This window comes from Pseudorca crassidens, chromosome 16 (assembly GCF_039906515.1).
Source record: "Pseudorca crassidens isolate mPseCra1 chromosome 16, mPseCra1.hap1, whole genome shotgun sequence".
NCBI lineage: Eukaryota > Metazoa > Chordata > Mammalia > Artiodactyla > Delphinidae > Pseudorca > Pseudorca crassidens.
The window spans coordinates 77,741,046-77,754,785 of NC_090311.1; the positions used below are offsets into that span (position 1 = coordinate 77,741,046).

Genomic DNA, 13,740 nt, shown 5'->3' on the forward strand with positions numbered 1-13,740 from the left:
AGAGCATGACAATAATGTTATAGAAGCAAACAAAATTTTCTAGGAAGAGGCTACCATCATTAAAAAACCTTAAGCCTGGGCTAGATTTTTTAGGAACTAGCAGCAAATCTGATGATTAAAAGTGTTAGGCTGTGGCCTATGTACATTTTCAAAGCAGTGCACAATACGTTTGACCAAGGCCACTACCTGTGCTTTCATTCACATTTCCCTGAAGTCAGTATCTTCCCGCTCTCACCCCTAAAAAAAACCAAAGCGTCCTTTACTAGAATTCATTTAAGTACCAAGAAAAATATGTACACTTCTTTGACCTAATAAACAAGTTCTGTGGCAGAAATATCACTACCACGTAGACTAAACATACTAACAATCTACAAACAATTTCTGAAATCATAAAAAATCATGTCTTTATGACTTACCAGACAGTAGCATATGCCCTTCGAAAACAGTGGCAGGTGGAACTCTAGGCTTATAGTTTTTCACAGCTTCAGCAATTTCTCTGAGTTAAAAGAGAAAACACAATATCCATTAAATCCAAACAAAATTCAATTAAACTAATTTCCACCTATGAAATTAAGTCTGTTTAATATAATTATATACCTAGTTCCAAATGTAAAGCAGCAACTGTGCTTTTCAGTTTTCTCAGTAATGCAGAAAATGAATCTATAATCTTTAACATTTCTGTATCTGCCCCGTTGCTGTGCACTGATTGTACCAAGTTCTGTGCTCACAGATGTGAACCTACAGACGTGATGGTTTGCACAAACGCTAATAGCAAATCTCCTCCACCCCTTCCCAAACCTGAAGATATCCTTAACTCCATCAAATCCACATGGTAATTTAAAAGAAAAAAAGGCTTCATTGTTGAGAAGGAAAGCAAATAGGAGAGGAGGTGCCAGGAGTGAAGGAAATTAAATCCTTTAGGTCTGTTTTTTTCAAGCACACATATATGGTAAGGAGGGTAAAGAGTAATACATCACTGAAACTCCAAAATTATTACTCCTAAAAATTTGTTTTAATTATTCATACTCTTTTGAACCTTATCAGCTTCGATGAAATATGTCTTCTGATCAGCCTGGAAAAATCTGGCTGCTCTACTAAATTTATCAGGACCAGAATGAACTGCTCACTCTACTGCCCCCCAAATGAGTATGTGAATGGCAAAGTAAAAGCAGCAAATATATATGCAGAGATAGATAGACATACACACACAGGTATTTTTAAAACAACTCTTTTACAAATATCTCAATTTCGTTTCTTTTTATGGCTGAGTAATATTCCATTGTATATATGTGCCACATCTTCTTTATCCATTCATCCAATGATGGACACTTAGGTTGCTTCCATGTCCTGGCTATTGTAAATAGAGCTGCAATGAACACTTTGGTACATGACTCTTTTTGAATTATGGTTTTCTCAGGGTATATGCCCAGTAGTGGGATTGCTGGGTCGTATGGTAGTTCTATTTGTAGTTTTTTAAGGAAATTCCATACTGTTCTCCATAGTGGCTATATCAATTTACATTCCCACCAACAGTGCAAGAGTGTTCCCTTTTCTCCACACCCTCTCCAGCATTTATTGTTTCTAGATTTTTTGATGATGGCCATTCTGACCAGTGTGAGATGATATCTCATTGTAGTTTTTTTTTTTTTTTTTTTTTTTTTGCAGTATGCAGGCCTCTCACTGTTGTGGCCTCTCCCGTTGTGGAGCACAGGCTCCGGACGCGCAGGCTCAGCGGCCATGGCTCACGGGCCCAGCCGCTCCGCAGCATGTGGGATCTTCCCGGACCGGGGCACGAACCCGTGTCCCCTGCATCGGCAGGCGGACTCTCAACCACTGCGCCACCAGGGAAGCCCCTCATTGTAGTTTTGATTGGCATTTCTCTAATGATTAATGATGTTGAGCATTTGTAGTGAGGTGGATGGACCTAGAGTCTGTCATACAGAGTGAAGTAAGTCAGAAAGAGAAAAACAAATACCGTATGCTTAACACATATATATGGAATCTAAGAGAGCTTCCCTGGTGGCGCAGTGGTTGAGAGTCTGCCTGCCAACGCAGGGTATGTGGGTTCGTGCCCCGGTCCGGGAGGATCCCACATGCTGTGGAGCAGCTGGGCCCGTGAGTCATGGCTGCTAGGCCTGCGCGTCCGGAGCCTGTGCTCCACAACAGGGGAGGCCACAGCAGTGAGAGGCCCGCGTACGGCAAAAAAAAAACAGAACCTAGGGGTAAGATGGGAATAAAGACACAGACCTACTAGAGAATGGACTTGAGGATATGGGGAGAGGGAAGGGTAAGCTGTGGCAAAGTGAGAGAGTGGCATGGGTAAGCTGTGACAAAGTGAGAGAGTGGTATGGATATATATACACTACCAAATGTAAAATAGATAGTAGGAAGCAGCCGCATAGCACAGGGAGATCAGCTCGGTGCTTTGTGACCACCTAGAGGGGTGGGATAGGGAAGGTGGGAGGGAGGGAGATGCAAGAGGGAAGAGATATGGGAACATATGTATATATATATAACTGATTCACTTTGTTATAAAGCAGAAACTAACATACCATTGTAAAGCAATTATATTCCAATAAAAATGTTAAGAAACAAAAAACACAACTCTTTTTATAAAGAAGGAGATAATCTTAAAAACAAAAAGAGATCCAAAGATAAGCTATCCTCAACTACTGATAACTTTCAGATATTATTTAAAAGATGTTATGTTTAAAAAATTATAGAGACTCTTCACAGAGTCTATCATGGAAGTCAACAAACTCAGTGCAACATTAGGCAGTTCAGTACAGTGAACGTATTATAGGCATGCAAGCAGACTGGCTCAAAATATGATCATCAGTCACTCTAGGGAAAAAAAACAAATACAAACAGTCCTCAACGGTGTTTTATTCCACTCAATTCCAATCTTTCCAATCTTCTTATAAACCACGAAACTGCAGGGACTTAAACACACCCTTCGCCCTGCCCTTGTCTCCCACCCCCTTCCTTCATGCCCTCACTCTACAACGTGGGTTAAGCAGTGACTGTGTCAGGCGAGGTGAAGATGCTCCTGTTGACCTCAAGGTGCTTGTTGCTTATTGTCTCTTCCTTTCATGAGAGAATCTAGTGGAGGCAGGTATTTGCCCACAAGAAATATCGGCTGTCCCTCTTTGAGCACTGGAATATTATTCAGGTATTTAAAGGTAGAGTGTTAAGATATCTAGGATTTGCTTCAAAACTACAATGAGGTATCACCTCACACCAGTCAGAATGGCCATCATCAAAAAATCTACGAACAACAAATGCTGGAGAGGGTGTGGAGAAAAGGGGACTCTCTTACACTGTTGGTGGGAATGTAAATTCATACAGCCACTATGGAAAAAAGTACAGAAGCTCCTTAAAAAACTAAAAATGGAATTACCACAAAACCCAGCAATTCCACTACTAGGCATATACCCTGAGAAAACCATAATTCAAAAAGAGTCATGTACCACAATGTTCATTGCAGCTCTATTTACAATAGCCAGGACATGGAAGCAACTAAATGTCCAACAACAGAAGAATGGACAAAGAAGATGTGGTACATATATACAATGGAATATTACTCAGCCATAAAAAGAAACGAAATTGGGTCACTTGCAGAGACACGGATGGACCAAGGGACTGTCATACAGAGTGAAGTAAGTCAGAAAGAGAAAAACAAATATCGTATATTAATGCATATATGTGGAATTTAGAAAAATGGTACAGATGATCTTATTTGCAAAGCAGAAATAGAGACACAAACATAGAGAACAAACGTACGGATACCAAGGGGGAAGGGGAGGTGGGATGAATTGGGAGATTGGGATTTACATATATGCACTATTGATACTATGTATAAAACAGATAACTGATGTGAACATATTATATAGCACAGGGAACTCTACTCAATGCTCAGTGGTGACCTAAATGGGAAAGAAATCCAAAAAAGAGGGGATATATGTATACGTATAGCTGATCTACTTTGCTGTACAGCAGAAACTAACACAACATTGTAAAGCAACTATACTCCAACAAAAATTAATTTAAAAAAAAAGATATGTAGGATTTGCTTTACAATAGTCTAAGGGAAAAAAAAGTTGGAGAATAAATAAGAATAGCAAAATGCTGAAAATTATGGAAACTATGCAATAGGTGCATGGGGGTTCATTTTATTATTTTTCTACTTTAATTTTTGGAATTTTTCATAATATAAAGTATCTTAGTTTGCTAGGGCTGCCATAACAAAATACCACAGACTATGTAGTTTAAACAGCAAAATTTATTTCTTCAAGTTCTGGAGGCTAGAAGTCTCAGGTCAAGGTGTCAGTAGGACCGGTTTCCTCTTAGACCTCTCTTTGGTTTGTAGCTGGCTATCTTCTCCCTGGGTCTTCACATGGCCCCTTCCTGTGTGTGCCTGTGTCCCCACCAGTCACATTGGATCAGGATCCATTCATATGACCTCATTTTACCTTAATTACCTCCTTAAAGGCCCTACCTCTAAATACAGGTACATTCAGAGGAATTGGGGATTAGGGCTTCAACCTATGAATTTTGGGGACACAATTCATCCCATAACAAAAGGTAAAATACTTAGAAAGGATTATCACCTGATATGATCTGGTGTCGTACCACAGCACCCGCCAACTATATTGACCAAGCCGTCCATAGCAAAATCCTGCATTTAGGAAAAGAAAAAGTTTCAGAGAGTTCATCTGAATTCTAAGCTCACCACTACCAATTCAGCAGAAAATCTGCATTTCCTGAATAACTAATTTTCCATTTAAAAGAGAGCTAAACATACTTAACTCTAGATATCAAGCTTTGATAAGCCTTAGACATAAGGTTAAAAGCAGAGACCAGTTCAGATACTATGAAATGCAATGAGATATTTGCCTATCTGATCACGATAAAGTTTTTTTTTACCCATATGCTGAGCAGAATGAATGGGAGCTAAGTAATTCATTTTCCAATAATACGTATTCAGTTTTTAAATTTAAATTCAAATGTTTAAAGAATTAAAAATTCAGTTCCTCAGTCACAACAGCCACATTTCAAGTGCTCCAATGACCACATGTGGTAGAGGCTACACATGTGGCTACATATATTGCACAGTGCAGGTCTGGAGTTCAACCACAGTTGGTTTGAAAGCTGGAGTTTAACCACAGCTGGTTTGAAAGAAGCACAAGATAACCGAGAGAGAGGAAGTCAAGGAAGTGAGAAGTCAGAGTATTGAAAAGAGCATCTACATAAGGTACTGAAAACATAAGAATTAAATGAGAAATAGTTTAGGAGAGAATGTCGGTAAGCCAGAAGCTAAAAATTCAAGGAATGAGGGAAAAGAGATCCAGGGGTTAGTGATAAGGAGGGGTCATGGGTAGTATGGTTTCGTGACCTGGGATTCAAAGATGGGAGGTGTATGTGAGAGAAGGAGAATGGGGGAGGTGACAGTGGGGAGCTAGGAGACATAGACTCCACCCAGCAGTCTGCGGGGTGGAGGGGACCACCTGGGAGGGCTGCAGAGGAGAGCCGAGTTTCAGTTAGTTTGGGCTGGACCTCTCTGAGAATTTCCCAATAGCCACTAGTACCCACTGTGGAGAAGGATGCTGACAGTGAGCCCCTCCCTCTGCCTCCATCATTTTAATTCATCTTAAGCTTTTATTTTTTATATATACACTGGGATTTCTTTAGGGGAAAAGTCTACTTCTAGATATTCTAAATCAAAAATTCCATTTCTCTATCTCTTAAAAACGAAGTGAAAGAGGATTCTTGACCTTTAAGTGCATGGCCATCACGTGCGGAGTTTCATCATATTCACCGAAGGTATTGGGAAGACCTAAGAAAGTATATTTCAGCCATTACTGGAAATTACTTTAACAAATGACATAGTATTTGTAAAGGCTTTAGGTTAAAATGTTACAAAAATATTTATAATTAAATCGTGATTACTTGCAAAAACAAGTAAGAATTCTTAACATTAAACATAATAAGTACAGAGACTCCATACCAGACAACAACAATAAAATCACAGAGGAAAATAAACATCCATTATTTCTTTTCTATTTGAAAGAAAAGCATCACTGCTACATGAGACAGAATTTCCCTACCCCTATCCCTCCCTTTTCTGTATAGGAAATTCATTCTTGTCTCCTAGACGCCTAGGGGTAGGGGTTGGAAGAGTACCACACATGCTTTGAACTAATGAGCACCAGACATGCAATTAAAAACAAGCAAAACACAACCCATCTCCTCTCAAGTAAGTTTTCCCAAGTAAGACTTTAGCATCTAATTTTGCAATTTCCTGTTTTATTTATTATCCCCTTCCAGTTATCTTACTCCTGGTGGGAAATAAAATTTACTGCACATTAAAATGTACATATTTGGAGAAAGAAGGCTGGAAAATGATTTTTAGCCCCAAGTAGTTAACTGGTGCTCAGAAACATTCACCAGGAAATCTGGTTAACCCAGAATGGATTACCAATATTAAATGGATAGTCTGAAAATTGTCTACATTTATCTTAGGAATTTTTATATACCATTAAGTCCTAACTTTTAAAAAGGAGAAAAGTAACAGGCTCTTTTGTCGATACAGTGGAACAAAGAAGAGGGCTCTCTCTCTCACGTTCTTTGCACTCATCTCTTTGGCCACGCCCACATGGCAAGGACTGTCACCAATTCCAAGGCTCTGGCCAGATAAGTTATGACTAGGCTTCATGCCCCCAAGTTCTGTCCACTTCTGACCCTTTCAGGCTGAGCCAAACTGTTCCTTCAAGTCTAGAGGGAAACAGTGGTCTAGACCCGAATACTCTTCATTTAGAAAATTCCTATTGAAAGTCAACTATATACCAAGACCTGCAAAACAAACTCTTTTAATCCAGATCTGTTATCCTATCTACCCAGGTCTTGTGTATTTGCATTTCCTATGTGTGACTCCCTTGAAACACACACCTGCATTGGGATAACAGAGGACATAGGCTGTTGTACATTTTCCAATTGTTTCAATAAAAGGTCTCATTTCAGCTGCACCCAGAGCACAATTTAATCCAATGCTGGAAAAACAAAAAGAAGGTATTAGAAGTACCCTCTTCTATTCTAAATATTTATACATATAAAAAGTTATGATAAAGAAAGGAGTACATTTAAAACCAAGCAGATAGTAAGTCTCCTGATTCAAAGCAAGTTTATTCAGCTCCAGTCAAAGCCACCTCACTGAAGTTCCCTACAACACTAAATATTTCTGCCCATGTCTCCAACATTAGATGCTGCCTACGGATGTGACTCCTTAAATAAGCTCACCGTTTAGTTAATGGTATACCATGAAACAGAAATGTCTGCGAACTACCACTGCTAATAAACACTGGAAAGCAATACTTAAGAGAAAGAAAAAGGAAAATCTTGGAGGTAGAAGGAACATTAATGGCACATGGAAGCCACTTCGGGGGTCTTGAAGACCAAGACTCAGTCCTTGCTCCAACTGAATTGCAACGTGACCTTGCACTTAGAATTTGTCCTCTTATAAATTAATTTGTAACCAAGGGGCTCTCTGTTTTGCAAATGAAACTTACTGCAGACTAAAATAAAATAGATCAAAGCAGAGCTGCTAAAACCCCTCCAAAATCACACTCAGTGGGAGCCGCTGAAGTCTTCAGGAATTCAAGAATTAACTATGAAGTGACAGGACTATGTCATCTTTTATTTTTTCACATTTTACTTTTTTTCTTTGACTATGATTTCTAAGTGCAATGTGATATACTAGATTAGATCCTGAAACAGAGAAAGGACATTAGTGGAAAAACCTGAAACCAGAATAAAGTCAGGAGTTAGTTAATAGTAATATACTTTTAGTTTTGACGAAAGTACCACAGTTAATGCAAGATGTCTCATTAGAAAAAACTAGATGAAGAGCATATGGGAATTCTCTGTACTATCTTTGCAACTTTTCTGTAAATCTGAAATTATTCCAAAATAAAAAGTTTATTTAACAAATACCCAACTCCCATTCCTGATAAAAACTCTTAGTAAACTAGGAATAGAGGGGAACTTCCTCCGCTTGATAAAGAAGGTCTATAAAAAACCTATAGCTAACATCATACTTAATGATACAGAACTAGATGCTTTCCCCGCAAGATCGGGAACAAGACAAGGATGCCCGCTTTCACCTCTTGCTAAACATCATGCTGGGAGTCCTAGGTGAGGCAATAAGAGAAGATGGAAAATAAAAGGTATACAGATTGGAAAGGAAGAAATAAATTTGTCTTTGTTCACAGATAAGACTATCTGTTCTAAAGAATCATCTAAAAAATTCTTAGAACCAAGGTTGTAAAGCACAAGCTTCATATACAAAAGTCAACTGTTGACCTATATACCAGCAATGAGCAATTGAAATTTGAAATACGAAACACATTATTTACAATGGCACCAAAATAAATGAAATACTTGTGTATAACTACAAAACTCTGATGAAAGAAATCAAGGCAGATCTAAATAAATGGAAATCTATCCGATGTTCATCAACAGGAAGACTTAATATAGTTAAGATGTCGATTCTTCCCAATTTTATATACATTTACAAAATGCCAGTAAAAATTCCAGCAAGTTATTTTGTGGATATCAACAAACTGATTCTAAAGTTTACATGATGAAGCAAACAACCCAGAATAGCTAATACAATTAGCTACTGTAGAAGAATAAAGTCAAAGCACTGGTACTACTTGACTTCAACACTCACTGAAAAGCTAAAGGAATCTCTGGTATTGATGAGAGAGCACAGACAAACAGATCAATGGTGCTGAACAGAGTCCAAGAACAGAATCACACAAATACAGTCAACTAATCTTTGACAAACGAGCAAAGGCAATCCAATGGAGAAAGGATTGTATTTTCAACAAACAGTACTGGAACAACTGGACATTCACATCTGAATACATTAATCTAGACAAAGATCTTACATCTTTCATAAAAATTAACGCAAAATGGATCACAGACCTAATTGCAAGTTGCAAAACTATTAAAGATATAAATATATATATAACAATTACATAGGAGAAAAATCTAGGTGTCCATGGGTTTGGAGATGAGTTTTTAGATACAACACCAGAAGTAGGATCCATGAAAGAAAGAAAGAAAAAAAAATGATAAGCTGGACTTCACTAAAATTACAAACTTCTGCTCCGCAAAAGATATGGTTAGGAGCATGAGAAGACAAGCCACGGACTAGGAACAAATATTTGCAAAACACATATGCAGTATCCAAAATATTTTCTTTAATTTTTCAAACTCAACAATAAGAAAACCACCCAACTAAAACAATAAGCAAAAGATCTGAAGAGGAGAAGCTACCTCAAGGTGTTGTTGCCAAAATTAAAAGCAAGAACTCTCATAAAGCACTTAGAACCAAGCCTGGCACACAGCAAACTCTCAATAAATATCTATGACTCTTATTTTTATGGCCAAGGCTATAATAGCAGTGAATAGAGTGCTCTGAGAAGAACATCGACCTGGGCTGGTAAGAGAGGGAAGGGTCCCCAGAGAGGACCCTAGAGATGGGTCTGAAAGGCTCACGTGGCGGGGTGACCCTGCAGGGCAGGCATGGCCTCCAGGCAGGAGTAGAACGTGCACGGAAAAGGCACAGGAGGAAACTGTATAGACTCTTGGAGCTTCCATCTCACTCATGGTACAGAAGTTAAACCATTTTGATCAGAAAAATAGAGAGATGTTACAAACTAGAATGTAAAAGCCACGTTAATTTTAAAGATAAATATCTGAGCTTTAGAATTCCCACCTTATTTCAAACTACACTACTTCTGGTTGTTCCACAAGCAGGGAGTGAAAACACCTTGCAAAATTTTTAAGTGCTGATAATAGATTTAAAGTGTTGTTAGCAGGCCAAGCCAGTCTTAAACTATAAGGGGGACACTTACAGACAAAAAGGCAACTTTCTGGTGGGCCCAGGGCGTATGAGAACTCTCCCCCTCCCTCAAATCGACCCATTTAGGCAGTGTCTTCTGACGTCCTCAGGGCAGTCAGAATGTACTTCAAGGAAAGACAACATCTCATACAAGTGGTACCATAGAAATATAGAGAAGCAATCCCCTCCTGGGTCACAGTCTGTAGTCATCAGAAGAGATCCCCCCAAAAGGAATGGAGTCAGAAAAGAATGATCACTCACCAGAGTGGGCCTGCATGAGACACGCTGATGACAAACGCCTCCCCGGTCTGGCCAGAGAGAGTCCGCCCACTTTTATCAACAATTGTCCCTGAAATCTGAATTGAACAAAGTAAACTGTCAACAGCATAGACTTGAGTTATGAATACAGTCACAGAAACAAAATAAAATGAGTAAGCTGACTTTCTTTGTTTTTTTACAAGGAAGAGAACTGTGGCACTCAAACTCCAAAGCAGCACTGTTTTCTTTAATGGTCAGAACAGATGAATGCAAAGTGCCCAGGGGAGGGGTTGGAAAGCCACAGAAACAGAGAAAAGGGAAAGTCACGGAGACAAAAGCAGTGTCCAGAAAAGCTTTAGGATTCACACCTCCAGTCCCACTGGAGAAGACTTCCCCACAGATACCTCAGGTTATCCTGGTCTCCTGCTGTTCAACATCTGATTCATCTAACACCCCTGTTTGACTCTATTCTATTCTCACCAAGCAATGGGGGCCTGCCTGTTGCATTAATGAATTGGCAGCATGCTGTCTCTGGTGTTGGATGCTTCACGGTCAGCACACCAGTCCATCTGCCCTCAGGCCCTAATGAGAGTGAGCCTTTGGCTTTGGGGGACAAGTTCAGCCAGGCTTCTTTGGAATAGCCTGCCTTCCACAAACCACTGCTACATTCATTTTCTGTACATTTCCACGAATAAGACTGCTATTGATCTAGAGGTGGTGGAAGAAGGGAGGTGAACCAAGCAAGAAGCTGGTTCCTAAAAGATACTATCAATAGTTCCATGACAGGAAAACAAAAACCCCACCCTCAAAATGACAGTATTAATAAAAACCAAAATTCATCATGCAAATATTTGAGAACTTACAAGGATAGGCCGGGGAGCATACTCCTCTTCAAAAAGTTTGTGGACTGCAAACAAGGCTGCCTGTCAGGGAGAAAAAGGACACCTTTGTTTCTGAAAGACTGTGACACAGGTCAGCCTAAATGGCTGATCAGAATGCTCCCTTACCCAGACCTCTTCAGATAAGATACACATCACGTTCTCTGGGGAGGAGAAGAAGAAACACGTCCTCCTGATAACGCACAACCCCAGGGCCCCTTTCTCAAGGGTAACACTGTACATGTTACAACAAAACAAATGCTGACTGAAAGTCCCTCCATGAACTAATACTTCCTCTGAGGAAGGGCTGAAGAGCTACTTTCTTCTTTTGCTCAGTCAAAATTAAAAATAGATAAATAAGAAGCCTCTGCTTTCCACAGCCTCATATATACATGGTAGGTACATGAACCAACAGTGTATGTCATTGCAAAAAAGAGTATGAGCTAGAATGGGTTGTAAAGGCACAAATCCTATGTCAATCTGTACCGTCCATGTTTTATTAAGTTCCGGGACCAGACACCAAGGTCCTCCAATGCTCAAGGCCGTTCCACATCGGAACTCACTGACACAGAGGGCCGACAGCACAAATTAAAACTATAGTGAGGTAGTATTTTTCAGCTATCAGATTGTAAAAGATCAAAAAGTTCAACAGAGGGCTTCCCTGGTGGCGCAGTGGTTGAGAGTCCGCCTGCTGATGCAGGGGACACGGGTTCGTGTCCCGGTCCGGGAAGATCCCACATGCCGTGGAGCGGCTGGGCCCATGAGCCATGGCCGCTGGGCCTGTGCGTCCGGAGCCTGTGCTCCGCAACCGGAGAGGCCGCAACAGTGAGAGGCCCGTGTACCGAAAAAAAAAAAAGTTCAACAGAGAGGGTGTGGTGAAAGCAGCACTACTGTGCACTGCTTGCTGACTGGAGGATAAATGAGTATAATCTTAGAGGGAATTTGACACTAAAACTCAAAATTAACAGTGCCCAGACCCTTTAAACCTTGCAATTTCACTTGTAGAAATTTATCTTCAGAGACACTGTGCAAAAACGTTATGTATGAGGATATCTACTTTTTATTCTACACACTTATGTACCTTTGTACATATACAAAGAATATAATCACATACACATATGTACACGCGTCACGCACACTTTTATCTGCATGGAATCCCTGTCAGGACCCTCACACCAGTGAGAGCAGTGGTCCATGGGGAAGACGGCCGAATACCCAGGGAATAGGAAACAGAAGGATATTTACTTTTTACTCCATACATTTATGTGTCTTTTTTTTTTCTTTTCTGGCCGAGCAGCACGGCTAGCGGGATCTTAGTTCCCCAACCAGGGATAGGACCCGGACCCTTGGCAGTGAAAGCGCCAAGTCCTAACCATTGGACCGCCAGGGAATTCCTATTTCTGTGTCTTCTGAATTTTAGAACCATGCGTATATATTTATTACCTATGCATCTATGTACATATAGTAGCTATATATGAAAATATTTACTTTCATAATTAAAAAACCATTTTTTAAAAGTTAGAAACATAACCTTTTGAAGTTTCCTTCATTCTACTGGACTCAGTTAAAAATATTCAAGAATAAAATGGGCTTGGCGAAGAAGATGGCGGAAGAGTAAGACGCGGAGATCACCTTCCTCCCCACAGATACACCAGAAATACATCTACACGTGGAACAACTCCTACAGAACACCTACTGAATGCTGGCAGAAGACCTCAGACCTCCCAAAAGGCAAGAAACTCCCCACGTACCTGGGTAGGGCAAAAGAAAAAAGAATAAACAGAGACAAAAGAATAGGGATGGGGGCTTGCCTGGTGGCGCAGTGGTTGAGAGTCTGCCTGCTAACGCAGGGGACACGGGTTCGAGCCCTGGTCTGGGAGGATCCCACATGCCGTGGAGCAACTAGGCCCGTGAGCCACAACTACTGAGCTTGCGCGTCTGGAGCCTGTGCTCCGCAACAAGAGAGGCCGTGACAGTGAGAGGCCCGCGCACGGTGATGAAGAGTGGCCCCTGCTTGCCGCAACTAGAGAAAGCCCTCGCACAGAAACAAAGACCCAACACAGCAAAAATAAATAAAATAAAGAATAGGGACGGGACCTGCACCAGTGGGAGGGAGCCGTGAAGCAGGAAAGGTTTCCACACAGAAGAAGCCCCTTCGCGGGCGGAGACTGCGGGTGGCGGACGAGGGGAGCTTCGGAGCCACGGAGGAGAGCGCAGCCACAGGGGTGCGGAGGGCAAAGCAGAGAGATTTCCGCACAGAGGATCGGTGCCGACCAGCACTCACCAGACCGAGAGGCTTGTCTGCTCACCCACCAGGGCGGGCGGGGCTGGGAGCTGAGGCTCGGGCTTCGGTCAGAGCGCAGGGAGAGGACTGGCGGCGTGAACACAGCCTGAAGGGGTTAGTGCACCACGGCTAGCCAGGAGGGAGTCCAGGAAAAGTCTGGAGCTGCCGAAGAGGCAAGAGACTTTTTCTTCCCTCTTTGTTTCCTGGTGCGCGAGGAGAGGGGATTAAGAGCGCTGCTTAAAGGAGCTCCAGAGACGGGCACAAGCCGCGGCTAAAAGCGCAGACCCCACAGACAGGCATGAGACGCTAAGGCTGCTGCTGCCGCCAACAAGAAGCCTGTGTGCGAGCACAGGTCACTCTCCACACCTCCCTTCCGGGGAGCCTGTACAGCCCGCCACTGCCAGGGTCCCGGG

General features: G+C 41.4%; 1 protein-coding gene across 3 annotated transcripts in view; it reads right to left on the reverse strand.

Moving 5' to 3' along the window:
• The window catches only part of MTR (5-methyltetrahydrofolate-homocysteine methyltransferase), a 286,789-nt gene that overhangs the window by 246,855 nt on the left and 26,194 nt on the right, over window positions 1-13,740 (reverse strand). For 2 of the 3 annotated variants that reach the window (XM_067711001.1, XM_067711000.1), the window contains exons 7-12: window positions 11,029-11,088; window positions 10,169-10,263; window positions 6,949-7,049; window positions 5,775-5,836; window positions 4,611-4,678; window positions 417-496 (exon numbers count right to left, since the gene is read on the reverse strand). In XM_067711001.1, the coding sequence (XP_067567102.1) occupies window positions 417-496; window positions 4,611-4,678; window positions 5,775-5,836; window positions 6,949-7,049; window positions 10,169-10,263; window positions 11,029-11,088 (466 nt within the window). Of the gene's footprint in view, window positions 1-186; window positions 228-416; window positions 497-4,610; window positions 4,679-5,774; window positions 5,837-6,948; window positions 7,050-10,168; window positions 10,264-11,028; window positions 11,089-13,740 lie in introns of those variants that run through there. The other variant, XM_067711002.1, reaches the window with a different exon arrangement.